General features: G+C 55.3%; 2 protein-coding genes across 7 annotated transcripts; both read right to left on the bottom strand.

The window, feature by feature from the left end:
- Positions 1-20: 20 nt before the first annotated feature.
- On the bottom strand, positions 21-8,618 carry SYTL1 (synaptotagmin like 1). 5 transcript variants are annotated; one of them, XM_047868939.1, is made up of 15 exons: positions 8,462-8,618; positions 5,865-6,093; positions 4,740-4,888; positions 4,469-4,547; positions 4,343-4,388; positions 3,851-3,923; positions 3,438-3,535; positions 3,187-3,300; positions 2,846-3,012; positions 2,508-2,604; positions 1,994-2,152; positions 1,650-1,728; positions 1,443-1,542; positions 455-660; positions 21-247 (listed from the first exon to the last, which is right to left on the bottom strand). In XM_047868939.1, exons 2-15 carry the CDS (start codon positions 6,053-6,055, stop codon positions 108-110), a joined length of 1,698 nt encoding a protein of 565 aa, XP_047724895.1. In that variant the 5' UTR covers positions 6,056-6,093; positions 8,462-8,618; the 3' UTR covers positions 21-107. The 5 variants fall into 5 exon arrangements, with proteins under 5 accessions (XP_047724895.1, XP_047724894.1, XP_047724893.1 ...); XM_047868938.1 differs by having other exon boundaries at positions 3,438-3,643; XM_047868937.1 differs by having other exon boundaries at positions 4,469-4,888.
- A 2,697-nt stretch (positions 8,619-11,315) lies between these two features.
- Positions 11,316-22,981, bottom strand: TMEM222 (transmembrane protein 222). 2 transcript variants are annotated; one of them, XR_007154428.1, is made up of 7 exons: positions 22,725-22,981; positions 16,785-16,869; positions 15,530-15,561; positions 13,768-13,864; positions 13,553-13,683; positions 12,234-12,407; positions 11,316-12,096 (listed from the first exon to the last, which is right to left on the bottom strand). XR_007154428.1 is itself a non-coding variant. In XM_047868941.1 (6 exons), the coding sequence occupies exons 1-6, from the start codon at positions 22,916-22,918 to the stop codon at positions 12,320-12,322; spliced, it is 627 nt and encodes a 208-aa protein (XP_047724897.1). In that variant the 5' UTR covers positions 22,919-22,981; the 3' UTR covers positions 11,316-12,319. The 2 variants fall into 2 exon arrangements, 1 of the variants encoding a protein (XP_047724897.1); XM_047868941.1 differs by having other exon boundaries at positions 11,316-12,407.
- Between the last annotated feature and the right edge of the window lie 327 nt (positions 22,982-23,308).

Below are 23,308 nucleotides of genomic sequence, written 5' to 3' on the forward strand. Positions count from 1 at the left end.
AACAGACACCAGCCCCTTGCTGCCCTTAGAATAAACTTTATTGGTTTTAGCCAAGGGCAGGCCCTGAGATGGGGGTCCCGAGAGGAGTTGGGTGGCTTATAGGAGAACTATGTCCTGGGGACCAGGTTGGTTCTGAGGGGCAGAAGGCCATCCACCCACTCGCATGGTCGCTCCAGGAGTGTCTGCCACAGCTGCTTCTCCTCTGGTGTGGAATCCATCCAGGGCACCTGTAGCCCATAGCTGCTGCCTAGATATGTGCAGACAGGGGTGGAGGCCGTGGTCACAACAGACACCCCAGGTCTCAAGGAACACCTGCCTGGTCCCAGATTATGCACTTCCACTCCCAGTTCTCAGTGGACACCAAAGCCCAGGAGAGGGCAGAGAAGTGCCCAAGGCCACACACGGAGCCCCTGCTTCTCAGCATCAGATCTCCCCAGGGCCCTGCCCCACTCACCTGTGCCCAGGCTGAGGCGTGTACCCCCCAGCTGGCGGCTGGCCAGGGCCCCATGGTCCCAGAGGGAGAGCTCAGCACAGGCCTGGCGCAGGTCAGCAGGCCCGAAGCCATCATAAACCATGGTATGGTTGAACACAGGGCTGAGGCTGCGTCGAACCACCCTTGTCCTTTGGCGGCTGGCCCGGCTGTCATCAGGCAGCACTGAACTGTGGGGGGAGGTGGGCTGGCAATCACATGACCCAGAACCAACCATTCACTGAACCCTACCCATTTTCCCTCACAATGTCCATGTCCCCTGGCTGCTGCCTGAGACCTCGGCCTCAAACCTTCCCAACTCAGGGATCTTTGTGCCAGCCACCTCTCAGGCCTCCTGCCTTTAAAAGTTACAACTCCCCCCCCCCCCAAAAAAAATAAATAAATAAAAAATTAAAGTTACAACTCTTATTCACAAGACCCTGGAGTAATGTTTCTGCTACTTCCCCACACAATGACCTTCATTGGCTCCCTGTTGCCCCCAAAAGTTGTTTCCAAACTTTTTAAAGCCTCAGAACCCTTTCTGCAAGATAAAATATCACTGAAAAAGTCAAAGCACAACACTGTCCGTGGTGGAATCTGGGTCTGCAGCTCAGAACCTGATCCGCTGAACTCCATTTCACTCTCTGAGTGTGGGGTACCACCTGGAGGCACCCCTAGAAGACCCCTAGAGGGTACTTTGAAAACCACTGAACTGCAAGTTCAGGGCCAAGCCCCACAGCCTGGCCTTCCAGGTCTTTTCAGGGAAGAGCCAGTCACTCTGAAATGCAGCTCCTCAAGGGTGTCCTTCCCTGACAGGCCTTTGCTCCAGTCGTCCCTTTCACCCCCGCTCAGTAGTCAAAGATCAGACTGGGGGGATCAAGGGTGGTTGATTAGGAGGGGTTTGTCGGAGGTGGGGCGCTCCCGAGGAGGGGGCGCGGAGGAAAGGAAGCGCGAAGGTCCCGATGCCCCTCACCATTGTACGTAGGAATCCAGGGTTCCTGAGCGCTGCGGCACGAGGCCCTGAGCTTCCTTCACCCAGAAGTGCAGCTCCCCGCTGGGGGGCAGTCCCGCGCCTGCGGAGAGGCTCGGCTCAGGCCCGAGGCTCCACGCCCTTGCGCGACTGGAGGTCCCCTCCTCCCAGGGCCGGTCCAGAACGGTCTCTCGCCGGGCGGTCACTCACCCTCGGAGCCGGCGGGGACGTACTTGACCGACAGAGAGAGCAGCCCGCGGCTGGGAAGGTCATCGGGAGAGGGCGGGACCTGCGAGAGGCGGTCTCGTCAGGGGCGAGAGCAGGCCCAAGCCGAAGGGGCCGCAAAGGGGTGGGGTCTCCATACATCGACCGGGCGCGGCCAGCCGGGGGCACCCAACCGGCCGTCGGGGGCCAGGCCCTCGAAGGGAGCAGTAAGGTGGCGAGTAAGGTAGCCCCGAGGGGAGGGGAGGCCTAAGGCGGAGTCTGAGTGGGGCTGGAGGAAAGCTCGGTAGGGTGCAGGTGGGAGATCTCCCCATGCGGGCCAGCTGCCTCACCCGGGGCTGCAGGGGGAGCCAGGTGGATGCAGAGCCCCAGTCCCACGTGTCCAGAGGCACTTCGACTTCGCCCAGAAAGATGTTGCGACCAAGGCTTTCGCGGTGCCACACGGATAGGCTCAGCACGCGGCCCCGGAGCTCGGCCTGCGGGACGGAGTACTGGGGACAGGAAGTGCGCTTTAATGGACCACCGCGGCTGGCCCCGGCTTCAGCGCTGCGGGAGTGTACGCCCCTGTCCTACCGCGAGGTCCTACCCTGTCCCTCTCCTTGCACGAGGGAATCCGGGGGAGCCCCGAAGGCCATTAAATGGGGGTCTGGACTAGCGCCATGCCCACCACTAGACTGACCCACTGGAGAACGCATGGACGGAGGGCCTCCCTGCCGTTCCTCCCGCAGAACGGAGGATCGGAGCGACCTGCAATGACCATACTATGGCGGTCCCTGCCACCCGCCCCCCTCAGGAAGGGCCGTCGGGTTCATTAATGGGGGAGTCTTTTGGTCGTCGCAGCCTCACCCGCAGAGTCTCATTGAAGACCGGGTTCAGATTTCTTTTCTTCACCGCCGTCTTGCGTTTGCTCTGCTTATCCGGGAGGAGGTAGCTTTTGACGTAGCTGAGGCAGGGGGAGGGGAGGACTGGAGCTGAGTGGGGGGGCCCTTCCAGCACCTACCCAGCACCTACCCAGTGGGCCTCCCCAGCTCCAGCCGGGGGAGCACGGATTCCCGTGCAGCGCTTCCCAGGAGTTATCTCACCCACGCCTCCCATGGACATTGATACTCCCCATTTTGAAGACGAGGAAACTGAGGTCACGAAGAACGGTGGGGTGGGGCGGCGAGAGCGGGTGGGGCACTCACGGGTCCGAGCGGCGGCGTCGCGCGGCCGCCAGGCCCTGGCACTGGATCACGTGCACGCGCAGCTCCGCGGTGCCCGGCTCGTAGCGCAGCGCGAAGTGCACAGAGCCGCACACCTGCACGGCGCCCGCCTCCGCCTCCCCGGACAGGCTCAACTGGCTGCCGCTCAGCTGCGGGCGAGGGTGCAGGTCAGGGAGAGCGTGCAGGCAGGGCTCAGGTCGCCGCAGGGGAGGGGGGGGGGCGAGGGAGGGGTCAGGCCCGGGCCACGCGCGGAGTTACGGAGGGAAGGCGCCCCCCTCCCCACCGGTCTCCCGCGTCCCCAGGTCCTCGCCCTCACCCCTCACCGTGGAGGAGTTGAGGCTGGACACGGAGGAGCTGCTGCTGAGCATGCGGTCGAGTGAGGGGCCGGGCCCCGGGGCCTCCTCTCCGTTCTCCAGGATCTCTGGCGCCGCCTGGGTCTGGGGAGGGGGGAAGTGACCGGGCGCCCCCTCTTTCCCAGCCCCTTCCCAGGCGGCTTAAAGTCTGGGGCAAAGGGCACTGCCCGCCCAGAATCCGCTCCGGGTCTTGGGAGCAGCCGCGGGCCGTTCCCGCCTACCTGGGCTGTAGTAGGCGGTGGCTCCTCTCCCCGCGACCTCGGCTTGGGCTCCGGGTCCTCCTCCACCGCGTAGACCTGTGGGGCCCCTGGGCCCGGGGCTGGGATGGGGCACAAGCTGCTGAGCGTGGCCCTCTCCTGCCCGCCCCTGAGCCAATGTGGAGGGACTGGTTTGCGACCCTGGTGACCTGCAGATTCAGGCCCCAGTGCTGCGGGACGCCCAAGGAGACCACACACACACACACACACACACACACACACACACGAGAGAGAGAGAGAGAGAGAGAGAGAGAGAGAGAGAGAGAAGAAAGAGAGAGAGAAGGTGAGAGAGAAGGTGACCCCCACAGGCGGTTGGGGTCACTTAGACTCTGATCCCCGAAACCTCTTTACTCCCCAATACACACCCTCCCACTCACCTTCCTGGGCCTGGGGCTCTTCCTCCTGCTCTGAAGTCTTTAGGGGGACATATGGTGAGGGAGAATCAGGTTCCTGAAAGAAGCAAGGAGTAGAGGTCACAGTGGGGTCTAGTGACAAAGGGGTCAAAGATCGCAGTGGGGTCAGAGGTCAGAGGCTCCAGCTGGCTACTCCAGACAGATTCAGCACAGCCCTCAAGGCAGGGCTGGCAAGCAGCTGCAGGACCAGTTGGGCCTGTACTTCACACCCCCTCACATGTCAGGGCCTGCCCTGCCTGACTCCCAGGGTCCCACTGGTGGCAGACAGTAGTGTCTGAGTCCTGGACCTCGCCCAGCTCCGTCCCCCACCACCTCTAATAGCCGGCTTCTGAGATTCCCTTAGAGGCCAGGTCCATATCTCCACTGGACAGAGGAGGATGACAGTGGCCCAGACCAGGATCTCCTGATTCTCACATCCCATTCATTCATCAGCTCATTCAGTGACTCATTACTCACCTCAGCCTTGCTGAGCATCTCTTGGGGGGCCTCGTCCGTGGGGAGCCTAGAAGGGAGAGGTGGCTGTCAGGGGATAGGCCCCAGGGGACTGGTAGGCACCCTCCCCTCCCTGTCACCCCTCCTCACCTGGGCTCCAGCTCCTCTTCAGTTTCTTCTTCAGCAGCCTCAGCCTCCCTATCGCTGCCTGGAGCCTGGTCTCCCGTGCCTGGGTGAGAAGTTCTGTGAACCCTCAGTCTCAGGAAGTCTGGCCTTTGAAGATGCTCACTTACCTCCTGCTCCTGGGAGGGGTGGTGCCCACCCAAAGACACACAGTACCAGGGGCCCTCTCTTCCTGTCCATGTATACCCAGTGCCCTGGCCTGTGTGCAGCCAGCCCGACCCTAGGGATCTCCTCTCACCCCTGGAGCTCTTCTTTCTGCGGATAGAGGCTCGGACAAGGTCAGAGCCAAGGTGGGCATGGTGGTGCCGTTGTGAGCGCGCTTCCTGGAACCAGTCTCCCGTCAGGATCTTCAGCTGCCCGGGGTCTGCCAGCGAGGCCCGGAGCTTGCTGGAGGATGAGGGAGGGGATGGCTGTCACCCAACCAACATTCCTGCCACCCACTCTGTGCCAAGCCCTGGACCCGGACCCAAGGACACAACAAATCAGACTCGATCCCTACTCTGGGTCAAGGAGCTCAGGTTGGTGGGAAGACTGCATCCAGAGTAGATAAGTACACTATAATGAGGTAGGTGCCATGATGGATATGAGAAGGGCCAGCTTTGCCTGTGGGAATCTAGGAGGCCTTCCCACTGGAGGTGACATTTGAATTGCTTCTTAAAGGACAAATTGGAGTTCTCCTGGCAGAGAAGGAGAATCATTAGCATTCATTAAATGACTACTGTGCATAATCCCTCCTCCTAATTCTATGAGGTAGTGCTCCTTAGGCCCCTTTTACAGATGAGGAGAGTGTTGCTAGGGAGGTCGGGTAAGCTGCCCAAGGTTACATGGCTGAGAGGTGTCTGTCTGTCCCCAAAGGCTACTTGTAAGTCCCATGCTCTTCTGCCACTGTGCTCTTTCTTCCAGGAAGAAGGGACAGCATAGGAGTGAAGGGTGTGTTCGGGGACTGTTAAGCACTTGGGTGGCTGTAGTGGACACTTTATGTGTGTCAGGGGTGGGGCTTGCTGGTGGAGGAGGAGATCGGGGAGGCTGGCAGGGACTAATCAGGGAGGCTTTGCAGACCACACTTAGGAGCTTGGCCCTGACATGAGATGCTGAGGAAACAGAGGAGGTTTTGCTAGGGGATATTAAGAACAGATCCGGGGAGCTCCAGGCACGGCATGACAAGGGGCTCAGAGAGGGCAAGCTGGGAGGCAGGAAGGCTGGTAAGAGAGCTCGTGCAGCCACCTTGGGAGGGGTGAGGAGCTGAGCTGGCTAAGGGCGGAGGCAACCAATGGGCAAAAACAAGAACTACCCAGATATTTGGCGCACCCGAGCCTCCCAGAGCTGGGGCCCCTTCCTCCTGGGCTCCCCTGCCCTGCCTCACCTGACCCGGCCCTCCTCCAACTGGCGAAGGCGGGCATCTCGCTTCAGGACGTCGGCAATGGCCTCCTGCTCCTCTTCTGTCAGGAAGCTGAGGTCTAACAGTCCATCAGTCTCAGGCTCTGGCTCATGCGCCATGAGGAGGCAGGGCAGGGTCCAGAGTCCCTCTTGAGACGGGGGACCCCTGTGGGGCATCAGCTGGGGCAGTGCCCCATCTGGGCACACGTGGCTCCCTGGGGGCAGACCAGAGGTCAGGTCAGGCCCTGCCCGAATACGGGGCACATCCAGGAGCTGACTGCCTTTCCTTTTTCTTTGTTAAAGTAGGCTTCACGCCCAGGGCGGAGCCCAGCGCAGGGCTTGAACTCACGACCCTGAGATCAAGACTTTAGCTGAGATCAAGAGTCAGACGCTTAACCAAGTGAGCCACCCAGGAGCCCCGACTGCCCTTTTCTGCCCAAATATACACCCAAATGTTGGGCAGATCAAGGTGGCATGATGCACCCCCATGGACCCGTGCATACACCGGCTCATGAATACACACATAGACACACTTGAAGATGTGTACAGAGTCACACATGCACACACACTGACACTGAAGACACAACTACCCACGGGGAGGTGTACACATGGGCACACTGATACCCGCATAGACAGGCACGTGGACACATGTTCCTCCACAAAGGACCCTATGCAGTTATAGTCCCATATAGACCCATGCCCAGACCAGGACATGTACCTAACATATTCTTAAATAAAAAATATATATGTTTATTTACTTTTGAGAGAGAGAGAGACAGAGTGGGAGTGGGGGAGGGGCAAAGAGAGAGGGAGACACAGAATCTGAAGCAGGCTCTAGGCTCCCAGCTGTCAGCACAGAGCCTGACACAGGGCATGAACTCATGGACCACCAGGTCATGACCTGAGCCGAAGACAGAGGCTTAACCGACTGAGCCACCCAGGTGCCCCTGTACCTAACATTTTCTTAAACCTGCACACGAGGACCCACAGAATGTATAATAACCCTGGGGACAAAAATGACCTGAGATTCATACAAATCACACTGACTTATGCACAGAAATTGCCCCTCCACCAACTGGATTGTGAGCTCCTTGAAGATAGGGACAGGGCCTCACCCCAAAACCCCGTATGTTATACACAACAGATAGTTGGTAAAAGTTTGATTAATTGAATGCAGAAATATACCTGCACACACATGGGGAAGGCACACACACACACACACATCTGCTCACCCTCCTGCCCCGGGGAACCTCCCAATATGGGTTCCTTCCCTCCACCCTTCACCTCCACTCTGCCCTGGCCCATTTGGCCTTCCTGTTTGAAGCAATCTCCTCCCCAGCCACACCCCCACTTCCTCCCCTCTGAGGTAACCACTGCACCCACTCCCACTGAGGTCTCCAGCCAGGGATGCCCCTACTGCCACCCCTGCCCTCTTCCCCGAGCCCCTGAGCCCCTCTCCTCTGGGCCACATGGGTTCTCCCCCTTGCCCTGACCCAGGACCTGGCTGGGGTCCCAGAGGTGGAGGCCAAGTTTGGCAAAGCCGCCCAGGCTGCTCAGGTACCATGGTGACTCCGGAAGGAAAACATTTGCCAAGCTCAGAGGGGCATGTGAACGCGGCAAGAGACCCATGACTGGGCCATGGGCAGAGCAGAGGCATGGCGTGAGCCCGCTGGGCAGCCTCTCCTCCCCTGCTGCCCCTCCCGGCCTCTCCCACACCAGGGCACCGGGCAAGGCTGAGGATGAGAAGAGGGTGCTCTGCAGGCAGGTCCTGGCTTGTGCCCGCCCAGCTGAGTCAAGCCCGAGAGAGCCCTCTCCCTGTGCTGCCCCACCCTCACCCCAGGGCTTGGGGTTCCCGAATGTCTATATCGAGTACCATGTATGACACTGTGAATGCCCATGTGCCCAATGTTAACAATACTTCCTGCACATCTGCTGTGTTCAAAGTGCTGGGTGTTGCAAATGCACGGTCGGGGGCTCTTCTGTGGCACGGTGTGCAAGGCTGTGTTGAGGTCTCTGTGTTACGTTGTGCCCTTGTGAGAGTCTGCATACTGTGGGATCTAGGAGGCTGTTTATTGTGTGGGTGTGAATATTGTATCAATGCGTGTGTGTCTGTGCATCGTGTCACAATGTGATGCCGCGTGGGTGACTGTTGTCTGTGTTGGTACGTTCAGTAACTTTCCGGTGACAGCGTTGTGTATTTCCTCCTGTGCTGTATGTGTGACTGGGCTGTGTTGTGGGGTGTGCTCTGGTGCCCTGGGGACCACCGGGTGTGTGTGATTGAGTAGGGAGGTGGGGGATGTTCTGCAGAACCGACCCTGCCCTTGTCCTGCAGGTCTGAGCCTGGGGTCCCCAGCAGCGCCTCCCTCCCTGCAGCCCCTTCTCCTTCTAGAGGCAGAACCAAGTGTCCCGTCCTCCCCACTCTGTTCCGACCCTATGGGACAGACCCATTGGTCAATGTGTTCCAGTCCCAGACCCTCTCCCACCTCCTCCCACACCCAAGGCCCCAGAGGGTACCCAGGATACCAGGTGGAAGTGCCTACCCGTTGGACACTGGCAGGGAACCCTGGCCCTGAGGTATGTTACCTGGAGGGGTCCAGTATGGCTCAGACACCTTCGTAGGGTGACTTCGGCTCCCCTGGCAGCCGAGTTTCAGGGCTGAACTTCAGGAGACGTGCAGTGAGGGACTAAGGCTGACTCAATCAGCCGCCCAGAGCAGCTGCCCCAGGAGGAGGAGGAGGAAACACCTTCTCACCTTCTCAGCAGGGCCCGATGCAAAACCAGGCCTGGACTCTCGGCACCCGGGGCGGGGGGTGGGGTGGGGTGCTGCGAAGCCTTGCCTTGCAGAGGACCCAGAGCCAATTTGGTGGGCGGGAGGCACCCGGGGCTTGGCCCCAGCTCCACTGCGGACTTATTCTGTAATTCCTGTACCACAGGGCAGAGCGGCACCAACCCCTCAGAGCCTTGGTTGTCTCAGCTGTGGAATGGGTGGTGCCCCCACCCTGCCTGCTGCATTGCTGATAGGAACTTGCTTTGAAAGCAAGGTTAGAGACCTTTCTAAGAAGCAGGGTTGGAAGGGTTGCAGACTGCAGTCAGAGGACCCTTAGTAGAGAGAGTTCTCGCTCTGCCACTTTGTGACCTTAGGCAGGTGTCTCAAACACGCTGAGTTGCAATTTCCTCTCCTGCACACTGTGGATAGAAGTGGGAAGAGCCTTATTCTAAGAGACAGGAGAGCGCCCAGCACAAGCGGGCATGTGGTAGGTAGCAGGTGTCCCCTCTCCAACACAGTCCATTTCCACAAGTGTCCCCTCTCCAACACAGTCCACAATCACTGCCCCTCCCTGTCCTCATGTGCCTCCTGGGAAGCGCTGGCCACAGCCAAGCTGCTTGGTCCCCTGACTCTGTCTCCACACCCCTCCCCCTCACCTACCAAATCTTAACTTCCAAGTTTCCACTGCTGTGAACAGCCCCGGCCTCCTGCTACTTGCTGCCAGTTCCCAGACTGCCCCACCCCATCCCCATCTGTCCCCGTCCCCCATCGCTGTTGCCCTCCCAGGGGTCAGTACCGGCCCAGCCTCTTCTGGAACCCTCCTCCTCCCTGCCTCCTGGCCTCCATTCAGCTTCTCCAGCTCTGCCTGTGCACACGGCTGTCAGAGGACCCTTTTAGCACCCCACTTTTATCCGTCATTCCTCAGCTTTGGAAGGTGCTGGCAGACAACCAGGGTGACCCTGTGTCCGGTTCACAAATGTGCTCCCAACCGGCCCAGCCTCCCTTAGACACTTTAACTCTTGGGCTGTCCTACTCCTCAGCCTCACCCCCAGACACCCCACTCTGATGTCCTGGTCTCCCACATCCTTAGGGCCCTCCCCAAAGACTCTGCTTCCTGTCCCTTCAACACCCCGGTCTGCTGGCACGCCCTGGTCCCCAGCTGCAGGAGTGGTCTCCCCACTTGCCGCCGCTGTCCCTCCATGCTGCGCTCTGCACTTAGACTGGGCAACTCTCACCGCGAAGAGGCAGGGACCTGGAGGCCAGTGGGTCTGGCTTAAACTTCTGGCTCTGCCACATGGTCCCCAGTGGACTTGAATCAACGACAATCTCTTTAAGCCTCACTCTCTGCCTTTATAAAACAAGGGCAATGACAGCAGCCATCTCAGGGGACCACTGAAAGGAGTGTCCCTTTACTCCATTCTCCTTTTTGATCATAGTACCCAGCCCTTTGGAGAACAGCCCCTCCCCACTTTACCCCTTGTGCTCCAGCCAGGACATCTTGTGGGGTGGCTCTGGAACCAGGCTACTGAGCTTGAACACGGTTCCACTCTTCCTACCTCTGTGCCCTTGAGCAAATCACTTTACCTCTCTGTGCTTATTTCTTCATCTGTAAAATGGGGACCATAGCACTGACCTCATTGGGCTGTGGTGAGGATAAATGATACTTTATTCCAAGGCCTAGAGCACAGTAAGCACTCAATAACTATCGGTGATTTTTATGGCCCCTTTATATCCTGTTTTCCCAAGGCTAATTTAAAGTTCTGCTGGGCTGGAGCAGGCCTTACAACTTTTTTCTGTTTTGGTGTGGTTGTCCTCTGTACAGGAACTCCACCCCCCACCCCCCCAACTCTCAGATGGATCCCAACATGCAAAACGGAGTTTTGAAAATGCAATTGCTCTCAAGTGGGGAGGGAGTGGCTCTGTCTTGCCCTGGAGAAACCCCAGCCCTGCAGGGTCAGGGATGAGTTGACAGAGGCTTCCAGGGCCCTGAGGGCCAGCAGCTAGAGCTGCCCTCAAGATCATCCTCAAGATGAACACAAAGGACCCTCAGGATTCAGAGACCAAATCCTTGGCTAGTTCAACTAAAATGATAGATGCCATAGAGCAAGTTAGGAAAGACGTCACTAAGGAAGTGGCTTTTAAGCCAAGCCTTGGCAAGGAGGGCCGTAACTTCAACAGGAGGAAAGCAAAGCAACAGAAATGCTGCCATCGTGCTGGAGAGCAGGGTCCTGGAGGGCCCTGAGAAGCGGGGTGCCATGGGGCGGGGCGGTGACCTGATCGCTGGGGGTCAGCAAGAGGAACTCGGCGACATGACCGATGGCTAAGGTAGGGGCCGGGGCTGGGGTGATTCCCAAACTGTGTACCCCTGGTTGCCCAGGGCGCTGGTCTGCACAGCCCCACCTGCCAATCAGTACTCATCTGCATTGAGGAGAAAGCCCACGGATGGTGGACACGGGAGGGTGCGGAGCTCCCACAGCCCTGGGCAAGGGCCGGGGGTACCGGAGGGAGGCGGACATGCCTGCCAGCTCTGCATGAGGTAAGCACTGGACGAGGACTCCACCACGGCCCTGCCAACCAGACCGCTCTCCAGGGGGCAGGACGGCAGGGAGAAAGGAGCTGAAGGGGCAAGAGACCACTGAAGGCAGAAAACAAGGACAAGACACCTTGGAGTCTGGAGTCAAACTCTTTATTGCCCTGCCCAGGGAGCCCCGCACAAGGAATCCATGGAGCGGGAGTGAGGGGCAGCACGTGCCCTTTCTACAGCTTGAAGATAAGGGGAGCTATGGCAGGTGGGAGGACACGGCTCCCCTCCCGCTCCCTGATGGCACTGGCTGCTCTGACGGCTCCCCACATCCTGGATGCACGGGGTGCCCTCACCGATGCGAGGCCCATACCTGGGGCTGGAGCCCAGTTCTGTTTACATTGCTCTGGGCTACACGGGGTCGCTCTGGACATGTCAGCATCACGCTACCTGTCCAGGAAGGCTGGGGGAGCCCAGGCCCCAAACTGCAGGGGAAGAAGGGCTCAAATGCCAGGAAGCCCAGGGAGAGTAGGAAGCAGGGGCTGCAGGGGCTGGAGGACACCAGGAGACAGGGCACAACCTGCCCCTGGTGCAGCTTCTGGCAGACACTGATTGGGGGCCCATCCAGCCCTACTAGACCGTTCTAGAGGCTAGTAGTCAAGGTCCCAGAGCAGCTTAGCTTATGAAGGTTTCTCGGTGTCCTCCACCCACCCTGGGACCAGAGCCCTGGCAGGCAGATGTGCTCCAAATCCAGCTCTGGCCCCTTGTGCTGCCTTGTCCGGTGGTCCAAATGTGCTCCCCTCCCCACCGGGCACTGGGCTGAGGCAGAGGGAGCCCCGCAGGCAGTGGCAGGAGCAACGCTACAGAGGGAAGCTAAGGCTTTTCCAACAGATGAACAAAGAGGGTGCCTCAAGGGCGGGGGTCACAAGCCTGGGAAGGAGGGGACAGGGAGCTTCTTAGTGACCAGTGAGACACAACAAATACCCCCGCCCCATGCTCATCCTCAGCCCTTATTCCATCCCATCCAGCCCAGACCCCTGGGTCAAAACCAGCAAACCCATCCCTGCCTTTTGGGGTGAGAAAGAATCTGGAACCAAAAGGGGTGGCGACTGCCTCCTCAGGAGTGTGGTGGGTTCAGGCCATGAGGCAGCCATCACCGAAGGTTAAAGACGAGGCTGACAGTTAGGATGATGCCCAGGAGGAGGACGAAGGGCAGCCAGGTCTTCACGAAGGCCCCGACACTGACAGAGAGAGGGGAGTCAGGATGGGAAGGGCCCGATGAGTGGGAGCACTTCACAGAGCCCTGTCCGGGGCTGCTCCCGCTAAGGAAGCTCCTGGAACCACGACTTAACCCCCAAATTTGGTCAGGTAAGGGAATGGGGCCAGTCAAGCTCGGCACTGACTACACAGGACCACCAATCACAGTCCTATGCAGGGGCTGTTCCAGGTTCCTGGTGGGCATCTGACACCTCACTGGGCAGGTGTGTCTGCCATCTCTGGGCCTCACTGTTCCATCCACAATCACCCCTCTCTAGGGAGGCCTTCAGTCTCAGGGTGGAAGCCAGGCTGCCCTCTGCCCACAGCCCTCAGAACGAGGCCCACTGGGAGGGGAGGGATTGGCAAGAGTCAGCATAATGTTGTGGCTGGAGCTGAGGGATTGGGAGTCAGGGCTCTGCCTCAGTCTCTGTGTGACCACAGTTATGGTCTTCTCAAGGAGCCTCTAAAAGACTTTTGGACTTTAAAAAAAAAAAAAAAAAAAAGACCCCTAAGTGTCTCCTTTTTAGACGCTCTTAATGATAAGTGCAACTACAGGAAAGCTCAGAGAGGTGGCCAGGTGAGCCCAGGTGAGTGCTGCCTCCCAAGTGGGTGAGTCGCTCAACCTCTCTGAGCTCCCTTTACCTGTTAATTGGAAAATTGCCTTTGACCTTACAGGTTGTCAGGCTCTGGCTTCAAAGGTCCTCCCAGGCCACCACTGAGGCCCACCTGCCCAGAACCCTGCCTCTGCTGAGGGATGGGGGGGAAGGGATCCTTGGGGCAGTTACCACACCCTTCTTTGAGGGTCTACCTGTTCACCTGACCTGAGCAGGCTCTGTGGACTCACAGCCTCTCCCAGGAGCCAGAATCATGATCTCCATTTTATCAAGGGGGGTTACAGCTTAGAGAGGCCAAGGCAGGTGGCTGAGATGTCACGGGTGGGACCCAGGTGGAGGTGAACTTCAGCAGAGTCACCTTCCTCTCCACCAGGAACTCAGCTAGTCGCTCTAGAGATTTCATGGCTCCAACCAGCATCTGCTTTGTCCCTGTTGGCTACAGGACTCCACAATGGCCCTGCTGGGATCCTTGGGAGAGAGCAGCCCCAGGGGTGAGCGGTAGGTGGACAGCTCACCTGACGTACTTCCCATAGAGCAGGCAGAAGAAGCAGAGCGTCACCATATTCCAGTTGGTGCTGTTGTTATAGCGCATCAGGTTCAAGGCCAATGCCACATGTGAGTGGCAGTTGTCACAGCAGAGACTGTGCTAGAGAGGCAGGAAGGGCTGGGTCAGGCTGGGCTGTGGGGGCCTTGCCACCCTGGCTCCCGCTCTGAGGAGCAGCTCACCTACCATGCGGTGCTTGTACTCCTCAGAGGCGTCGTGCACGGCGGTGTCCCATGCGTTGGGCCCACTAGCGTAGACCTGAGCAGGGTCCAACTTCCAGTACCTGGGAAGAGAGAGGGAGTTCTGGGCACTGGCTCACCTCTTTTACGGTCACTCAGCTTCACAGATGTTCCCTGACGCCTGCTCCGTGCAGGGCCCTGAGCTGGGTGCTGAGGCTGTAGGGGTGAGGCGAGTCCAGGGGAAAGAGCCAAACGGTGGACAACTGTAACCCAGTGTGACATGCCCAGTGCCATGTGGATCCTGGGGAAGATACAGACTAGCTGATGTGGGGGGTATGAGAGGCTTCTGGGGTGACATCTGAGTCTAGTTTGAAGGAAGAGGGGTTAGCCACGCACAAAAGAGGAAATGGGCACGCTGGCCAGAGGAAGGAGCTTGAACAGAGGGAGAGGCACAAGACTGTGCGGGGTACACCAGGAATTAAGTGGCTGGGCAGTGCTGGGGGACTCACAGGGAGAAACAGAGCGATGGGACGTTGGAAGGTGAGTTGGGAGATGCAGGTGGGGCCATGTCGTGGGGGATGTGAATGTCACCCTGAGTTTATTTGCAAGCAGCATTCTCCTAGTCCCTCCCTCCCCCAAATGCCCGATGGGGATGAGGGGGAGAAGAGCCCATGGAGCTGAAAGCTCACAGACCTCAAGCTGAGACCGGCTGTTCCAAGCAAGGGAGTGCCCAGAGGGTCTCAAGTCAGGAAGTGCTGGGAGGGCAGGGTGCCCTCTGGCGGTTGTGTGGGGAATGGCTTGGTGGAGGAGCCTAGAGGCAGGGCATGGACTGGGGCTGCTCAGAGGCTCCTGTCTGGGAACGGGTACCCTGAAAATTGACCTCGAAAAGCAGCCTTGCAGCAGACATACAGCCCAGAGGTCCCTGGCCAACATTTCCACCTGCCTGAGGAAGTAAGCAGGGGTCAGGGAGCCACTTTCAGGCTGCCTCTGCTGTGTGGGATACCAATTCCTCCCTGGGACCTGACTAAGCGGGGGCAGCCTCAGACCATAGGGACTGTTCTGAGCATACTGACTGAGGCACTGTCACTAGGCCCATAGCTGAGGTGGGCCCCCAAAACAGAGAAAATAAAGGGGCGCCTGGCTGGCTCAGTTGGTGCAGCATGTGACTCTTGATCTTGGGGGTTGTGCGTTCAAGCCCCAAAATAGGTGTAGAGATTACTTAAGAAAAGAAAAGAAGAGAAAAGAAAAGAAAAGAAAAGAAAAGAAAAGAAAAGAAAAGAAAAGAAAAGGAGACCAAAAATCCCAAGCAAAGTATAGCAATAGCTCCTAGAGGACCTGACTACTTTTATTTTCTCTAACCAGAATTCCAAACAGTGCCTCCTTACACCTTAAATGGCTTGTTCACTCCTCAGGGGCAGAAGAATCTAGATTTTGGAATGAGACACCTGCGTGTGAGTCTCAGCTCTGTTACTTCCTGTGCAATCTTGACTAGACCTTTGTCTTTCCTCATCCTTCCAGTGGAGCTGAATATGACCTAGCAGAGCTGAGACAAAGTCTCAGAGTGTAGGCGGAGTGTAGGTAAAGGACCCAGCCAGCGACTGGTGCAGGAAGACGCTTGGCACAGGCTGTATGCTCTGGTGGGGCCTGGCCACCCTTCCCCTCGCCCCCTCCTCAGGGGGCTGGCTCCTGCTGTGTCTCAGAAGGCCTGCCCTGCTGCTTCGTGCAGGAGCCTGGCCCTAGGGCTAGTCACACGGGTGCTCTTCACTTACTTGGCAGGCTTCCCAAAGGCCATGTTGTCTTCCTGTTGAGGGAAAAGTGCAGAAGTCAGTGGAGAACGCGCATCTAGCCTGGCAGACAGACCTGGTCAGCGGTGGAAGTGCAGGGACTAAGAGGGGGTATGACAGGCGGGCAGAAGTGGGGCTGGGCTCTGCTCTGGGGCTGCCACAGCAGCTGAGGTGCCAGCAGCAGTTTCTCTGTGAGAAGACAGCGCTGCGGCAGGAGTGCACAGAAACCCGAGACTTGGAGGGGCCGCCACAACTGCCCCTCTGTGTGGCTCCCAGGCAATTTTCTCACCTTTTCTGGCCCTCATTTGCTCCAAGTTCTCCAGTCAACCTCTGACTGATCACAGGGAGGCAGTCCCCTCAGTGGTAAAAATGACAACACCCTCTGCGTTCCTGACCCAACGGTGGTGGCCCACGCAGTGGCAGCCTGCCTGCATTCAGAGCACGACTAGGGGTTGGGGAGGGGGCCTGAGAGGCTTCCTAGGAGGGACATGTTTCACTCAAGTCCTGGACCTGCCGCATAAGATCTGGGTACGGGAGTTATGCGGGGACAGATGCTGAGTTCAGAATCAGGAAGACCAGCTGACAGAGCTGGTCAAAGATGAATTTCTATAAAAATATACGAGTAAAAGACCTATGTCATGTTAAGATGATCACGACAACTATTAATATAAACATCTTGGTACCACCACATCTCTTCATTCCAGCCCATAACGGAGATGAAGCTGCCACCTGCCAACAGGCAGGATGCTGCCCACTCATCTGGAGGAAGCCCACCGTACCCATCTTGGGCACATCCCCTGGAAACAGACCTAAGAACACAGTGGGTTCACTCTACAAGCCCCACCTGCTCTTCTCCGTGGCCACACCCAGGGAACCATGTCAGCCTCCCCTGTGCCCCCACCTTGTGACTCCCACCTTCTGAAAGTCCAGAGATGTGCTTCCTGGATGATCTGACTCTCCACTCTTGCCTCTAACCCCTACCCATGTCTTGGAACCCCAGGGGTGGGCAAAGGACTGGGTCAGTTAGTTAAGAATCCTTCTGGCCACAGTGCCCTCCTGGCCTGTCCTGGAGGCAAGAGAAGGGGGAAAGGGGTCAAACACTAGTGGGCCAGGGCCAGGACTGTATGGGGCCTGCATTGTCCTGGGCCTCGGGGAGACTGGAAGGCTGCTTCAGACAAGACAGGCCAGCCTTCTGCTTAAGGCTTGGAGCCCACCAGAGGTGGGCAGAGTGGGAACTCACCGAGACGAAGTAGGGGCCTGCAAAATCCCGAATGACTCCTGTGGATGTGCAGATGCCCATGTGGCCGATGATGGGGAAAAACCACCTGTGAAAAAAGGACAGGGAAGGTACAGGGCTTAGGGGGGGTTTTCCAGCTGGTCAGACAGACACTGGGGACACTCCATCCGGTGTGAGAATATGTGAATATGATTTTATATAGCGAGTGTCAATTAGGGTGGCCGGGGGGACTGGGGAAGCAAGAAAAGAGGGGCAAGTACAAATGAACAGCACAATGGAACACCACTGCACGCCACGGAATGGCTGAACCCAAAGGACAATCACGTGGAGTGTGGTGAGGGTGGGGGGTGACTGGAGCTCTTCTCTGTTGCTGGAGGGCGTTTTTACTGCCTTCAAAAACTGGCAATTAGGCTATATGCCTCAGCAATCCCACTTCAAAAAAAATTTTTTTAACATTTATTCCTGTTTTGAGAGACAGAGAGTGACAGAGCATGAGTGGGGGAGGGGAAGAGAGAGAGGGAGACACAATGTGAAACAGGCTCCAGGCTCTGAGCTGTCAGCACAGAGCCCGATGTGGGGCTTGAACTCACGAACCATGAGATCATGACCCGAGCCAAAGTCGGATGCTTAACCAACTGAGCCACCCAGGTGCCCCTCAACAATCCCACTTGAGAGCATACACCCAACAGAAACAAATCCTTATGTCCACCAATGCCATGTGCATGAACATTCATGGCACCTTCATTCAAAATAGCTGGAAACATTTGTCAAAAGTCACTGAACTGCATACTTAGAATGTGTGCAGTTTATTGTATATACATTATACCCCAATAAAATGGATCCCCCTCCCCAGTTTTTATTTAAATTCCAGCTAGTTAACATATAGTGCAATGTTAGTTTCAGGAGTGAGATTCAGTGATTCATCACTTACATACAACATCCAGTGCTCATCACAAGTGCCCTCCTTAGTCCCCATCACCTGTTTAACCAGCCTCCCTCCATACCTCCCCCAATAAAGTTGTTTTTTTTTAAGTTTATTTATTTATTCTGAGAGAGACAGAGCTCAAGTGGGGCAAGGGCAGAGACAGAGGGGGACAGAGGGTCTGAAGCAGGCACTCTGCTGACAGCAGAGAGCCTGATGAGGGGCTCGAACCCACGAACCGTGAAATCATGACCCAAGCCAAAGTGAGATGCTTAGCCGACTAACCCACCCAGGCACCCCAATAAAGTTGATTACCAAAAAAAAAAAAAAACCTAGAAATAATCCAATGTCTAACAATACTAAGAGGAGTAAGTAAATTAGAGTATAGTCATAAAATGAAATAGTATGTAACAATGAAAAAAGAACAAACTTTTACACACAACACATATTCTCAAAGACATTAGGCAGTGAAAGAAACCTTACATAAAAGTACATGTATAAGAGACACCTGAGTGGCTCAGGTAGTTGGGTGTCCAATTCTTGGTTTCGGCTCAGGTCATGATCTAGCAGTTTGTGAGTTTGAGCCCTGTGTCAGGCTCTGCGATGACAGTGTGGAGCCTGTTTGGGATTATCTTTCTGCCCCTCCTCTGCTCACACACACACACACACACACACACACACACACACACTCACTCTCTCTCTCTCTCTCTAAATAAATAAACTTAAAAAAAAAAGTACATGTATAAATCATTGAGCCACGTACTTAAGATTTGTCCCCTTTATGGTGTATATCTCAGTAAAAAAGCTTAAAAAAAAGTGGAGGGCATTTAAACCAATCTGTGTGCAGGTTTGGGGCGGGGATTGGAGGGTAAGGTTTTAGGGAAGGCTGCTCTAAGGAAAATAACAGTAAGTGGAACGATAAAAGATACGGATAAAAGCATGGTATATTCCAGGAACTTTTAAAGATCAAATTTTTTAAAAACCAAATTTCAGTTGGACCCCAATATGCAAAACATACAGGAACCCCTAAGCTCTCTGTAGTGTGAGAACCATGGTATTCCGGGCTCTACCTAGGTGCTGGACCAACTGATCCAGTTTAAGGACTCACAGGGGACAAAACAAAGGACTCGTTACAGGGCCAGTGGCCAAGTGCTGGGTTCAAAGCTGCACCTTGCTAGGGAGGTGGAGGCCGAACCTGGAGGGAAGCGATTATTAGGGGCTGGGGCAGTTAGCAAAGACCTTCACGGAGCACGTCACTTTTAACCATGGCCTGTGAAACGACAGGATGTCAACAGGCAGACAAAAGCAAAACTCCAAAGCAGCAAAGTGCTGCACGTGTCTGGAGAACGTGAGGGGACGAGAGTGGAGGGAAGAAGCGTGGCCAGTTCAGAGGCTATTCTGGAATATTGGCCAGAGATGAGATGCTAACTAGAGTATTGCTGGTAGGGTGGTGAGAAAAATGGATTCAAAAGGTCCTTAAAAGGCACACTGGGCGGTTTTATGACTGATGAGACAGAGGTCTTCCTAGGTCTGCAGCCCAGGCATCTGAAAGGGTGGTGCGGCCAGAGTGGTCTTTTGAGAACATAATTCAGGTTCCATCATTCCCTTGCTTAACACCCGTTCATGGCTTCCTATGACACTTAACATGCACTTAAGACTCCTTCTGACAGTTTGGCCCTGCCTATCCCTTGAAATAACCTCACTCCTCTTTCTAGCTGCTGTCTGCTTCTGGTTCCTCAAACACACCAAATCCTCCCACCTCAATGCTCTTTTTGCATTTGCCTCCATCTGGAACACTCTTCCCCTAGATCTTCACACAGCTGGCTGCCTCTCATCATTTAGGCCTCAGCTTAACTATCAACTTGGGAGGGCTTCCTTGGCCAGGCCTTCTAGAACAGCCATATACCACCCCAGATGTCATTCCTCTGCTTTAATTTCTTCACAGTATCTGCTGCTACCCGAAATCATCTTGTTTACTTACATGGTTACTGTCTGTCTCTCCCGTGTATAGAAGCTCCAAGAGAGCAGGGGTTTTCTTATTTACTATGGTCCCCAGAGCAGTGCCTGGCATGCGGCTGGAGCTATGAATTCATTGACTGATAAATGATGAATAAATCAATGTCCTGCATTTAAGAGTGGAGTCAGGCTCTGACGGCAGAGCTGGGTTGCGTCTTTGTTTTGGGCAAGTTACTCATTCCCAACTTTGTCAGTGAGGGGTGGAGAGGAATAATTACCTCAACGTGGGGCAACTGTTGTGAGGATTAAGTAGGCTATGTTTGCAAAGTGCTTGACACACTTCCTTGCATTTGGTAGTTGCTCAATGTTGTTACCATGAGGTGTTTATGATAAACACTTGCTATCTAATTGGCCAGACTGGCATAGAGTAAGTTGCTGAACAGCCACAGTGGCCACAGGATGGACACTGAGAATTACGGGAAAGTAGCTCCTCTGGCTTCTCAGACCCTGATCTCACCCGCCTAATTCTTTCGGCCAATTCCTTTCATCTGGTTTGACCAGTACCCCACATACCACAGCTGTGTCACAAATCAGAGTAGAGGCTGGAGACAACTCTCCAAGTAGTTGTCTGTCTGGAAGCTCCATGAAGGCAAGCTCCAAGGTGGCTTTATGGACTACTGTCTACTTAGACCTAGTACATAATAGACCCTCAATACTATTCATGGAAGGAAGGAAGGAAGGAAGGAAGGAAGGAAGGAAGGAAGGAAAGGAAGGGAGGGAGGGAGGGAAGGATGAATCAGGTATTGACCCTAGAGGGTTCTACCTGGTAAGGTAGACTGTCTCAGTGGAAAAAGCCCCATACTAGCTTCTAAGCCTTTATTTCCTCATCTATAAAACGGGGATGACAGTATCTATTTTCATTAGGTTGATGTAAGGACTGAACAAGATAATGAATATAAAATGTTTAGAATAGAGCCGAGAACAGAGTTCGTATCCAATCTTAGCTGCTTTTATTAGTAGCAGCAGCTATCATCTGGCTTTTCATGCAGAATTGTCAACATCTCTGAGGGGGTGGACAAATCTTTGGATTCAGTTGCCTCCTTTCTGATCCCCCTTCCAAAGACACATGACGGTTCCTTGTGCCACATCTATTCCTAGCTCTGCACTCTAGGTCAGCAATCATCACAATGCACTACAATGGTTAGGTCATCTCTCTCTCTCCCTCCCGCTGGAGGTTTAACAGGGAAACTATGGCTTATTTATCTTATGAACGCATGCATATAGATGTGAATAAAAAGGGGGTGTGAGCTGCTTCTAGCCGAGATGACTGGGGATCATGGTGCCTCCACCTTATGTTGCTATCAGTTCTCTGAAGAGCGGAGGACTCTACGAATGTGTTTCTGAGAACCGAGAAAAGCCAAAGAGATCTTAAGAAAACAAGATGGGTTTCAGGGGACGCCTGGGTGGCTCAGTTGGTTGAGCATTTGACTTTGGCTCGGGTCATGATCTCGCAGTTCATGGGTTCAAGCCCCACATCAGGCTCCGTGCTGACAGCTCAGCCTGGAACCTGCTCCAGATTCTGTCTCCCTCTCTCTCTGCCCCTTCCCCTGCTCGCACTCTGTCTCTCTCTCAAAAATAAACACCAAAAAAAAAAAATAAATAAATAAATTAAAAAAAAATAAAAAACAACAAACAAACAAAACCAAGACAGGTTTTTAGCAAAACCAATATATTCCCTATCTCTTCCAGTTATTCTCATGTTGCCATTTTATTTTCTTCATAGCACTAATTATTATCAGAAGTTCTCTTATTAGCTTATTGTTTACTGTCTATCTCCTTCCACCATGATTTAAACTCTATGACAGCAAGCACCATATCTGCTTTGTCTCTTCAAATCTTTATCACTCAGAACTACTCTAGGCACAAAGGGGTCACTGAGCAAATGTGTTACAAGCACACTCAATGAATAAATGAACACTCTTTCTTAAAATTTTTATTTTTAAAGGATTCAGACTTGGATGCTTTAAACAAATGCATAAACAGTTGAAAACACAAAGCAAGTGAAGCATTTTAACGTGATACAGAAATTAAAGTCATTTTTGGATCAGCAACATATAAAGCCAAAAAACCATCCCTTCTCCACACCACCACTTGGCTCTTTATGATGGAGGGAACAAATTTCTCTCATCAGGTGAGGGGAAGTAGTCAAAAGAGAGCATGTTGTGGAATCAGAAGATTGAGTTTGGGATGCCCTTGCTTACTGGCATGTGAACCTGATCCAGACCTTTAATGGTGCAGAGGAAGCCCAGCTTCTTCATCAGAGAAATTCCCACCTTAGAAAGTGACTGTGAAATTCAGAGAAACTGTGAGGTTTTGTGTGGTTTTCATCAGTTGTCAAGGCTGAAATAGGACAGCAAGCCAGCTCCCCCCCAACCCAGAAGCTCCCCACTAAAACAGGCGGCAGAACTACAGGAGCACCTGCGCTCTCTCCTGACAAAAAACGAGGCCACAGAAGGAACACTGCTTTGAGAGGCAGACACTCTGGGACCTAAACTCGCCTTAGGACCGAAATGGTATGTGATCTCCAGGCTCATCATCTTTGAGACAAAGGGTTGGACTCCCAGATCTCTGGGGGCCTTTTCAATGTTGACATCCCAAGAAGCGGTGTGGTCCCAGCCACACTCCCACTCTCGCCTCGGGACTCCGTCTTCTTGCGTACAGGAAGTGATCAGCAAGCATTTGCTCAATGAATGAACAAAGCAGTGAATGAATGGAGATGTCTCCTCAGACCAGGTAAGGGGCCCCTCTTCTGCACGCCCACAGGTCCCGAGCTTCCCAGCCACGGAACCTTTCCCGCCAGTCTACAATTGCCTCTCTCCCTGACTAGACCAGGTGTAACGAGGGCGAGGAGCGTGTCCCATTCGTCAGCAGAAACTGGCTCCGCGCAGGGGGCGAGGAGTGCGGGCCTGACCCTAGAGAAGGGCTTGCAGGGCGTCGGAACCGGAGGCTGGCCTGGGGCCGCCCGACACTCCGCGTCCCCGGGTGGCCGCCGGGGGGAGACTCACGTGAGCACCGGGATGGGCGTCCACACCACGCAGTAGGGGAAGCGGCTCCGGTCCACGTCCATGGCGCTGCTGCCCGAGCCGCTGAACTGCTTCTTGTCCGTCTCGGCCGCCGTCGGCACCTCCACTTCCGCCATCCCGGGCGGGGGTGGCGGCGGCGGCAACAGGAGCGGCGAACTCCCTTCCGCTTCCGCCATGCTGCGCGCGCCCCGCTCCGGCAGGCCCCTGCTCCGGCGCCGCTCGCCCCGTGGCGTCACTTCCGGCAGGTGAGGTCCGCTGGCTTCGCCTTCCCCCGGAGAATTGGAACCGTATCCCTCCGGGCCGGGCCCGCCTGACTCCCGGTCTCGGCGCCCGTCAGCCCGGAGTGTTTGCGCCTACACTGCACGGCTGCGGAAGGGATGCCCTCAGGCAGCGCGGAGTCTAGCGCGAGAGACTGAACAAGGAATTCATAATTCAGTACGCTGAGGCCTCCCAGGAGGTGTGATATAGTCACTATTTATTGAACACTTCCTAGGTGCCAAGCACTTGACGTACAATGTTTTGCTTTTAATCCCCATAAACTGGTCAAACATGCGAATTTGGGTTAT

This window comes from Prionailurus viverrinus, chromosome C1 (genome assembly GCF_022837055.1).
Source record: "Prionailurus viverrinus isolate Anna chromosome C1, UM_Priviv_1.0, whole genome shotgun sequence".
NCBI lineage: Eukaryota > Metazoa > Chordata > Mammalia > Carnivora > Felidae > Prionailurus > Prionailurus viverrinus.

Bases quoted from the DNA above. Each gene is read 5' to 3' on its own strand.
- SYTL1 (XM_047868936.1), bottom strand. From the start codon at position 6,055: ATGCCCCACAGGGGTCCCCCGTCTCAAGAGGGACTCTGGACCCTGCCC. The intron at 4,889-5,864 runs GTGAGGCAGGGC...CTCATCCTCCAG, and splicing joins TTGGAGGAGGGCCGGGTCAG to CAAGCTCCGGGCCTCGCTGG. The intron at 1,729-1,993 runs GTGAGGCAGCTG...CGCCTCTCGCAG, and splicing joins GGCTCCCCCTGCAGCCCCGG to GTCCCGCCCTCTCCCGATGA.
- TMEM222 (XM_047868941.1), bottom strand. From the start codon at position 22,918: ATGGCGGAAGCGGAAGGGAGTTCGCCGCTCCTGTTGCCGCCGCCGCCA. The intron at 16,870-22,724 runs GTGAGTCTCCCC...CTTTTTTCACAG, and splicing joins ACGCCCATCCCGGTGCTCAC to GTGGTTTTTCCCCATCATCG. The intron at 12,408-13,552 runs GTGAGCTGTCCA...TCTCTCTGTCAG, and splicing joins CTCTATGGGAAGTACGTCAG to TGTCGGGGCCTTCGTGAAGA.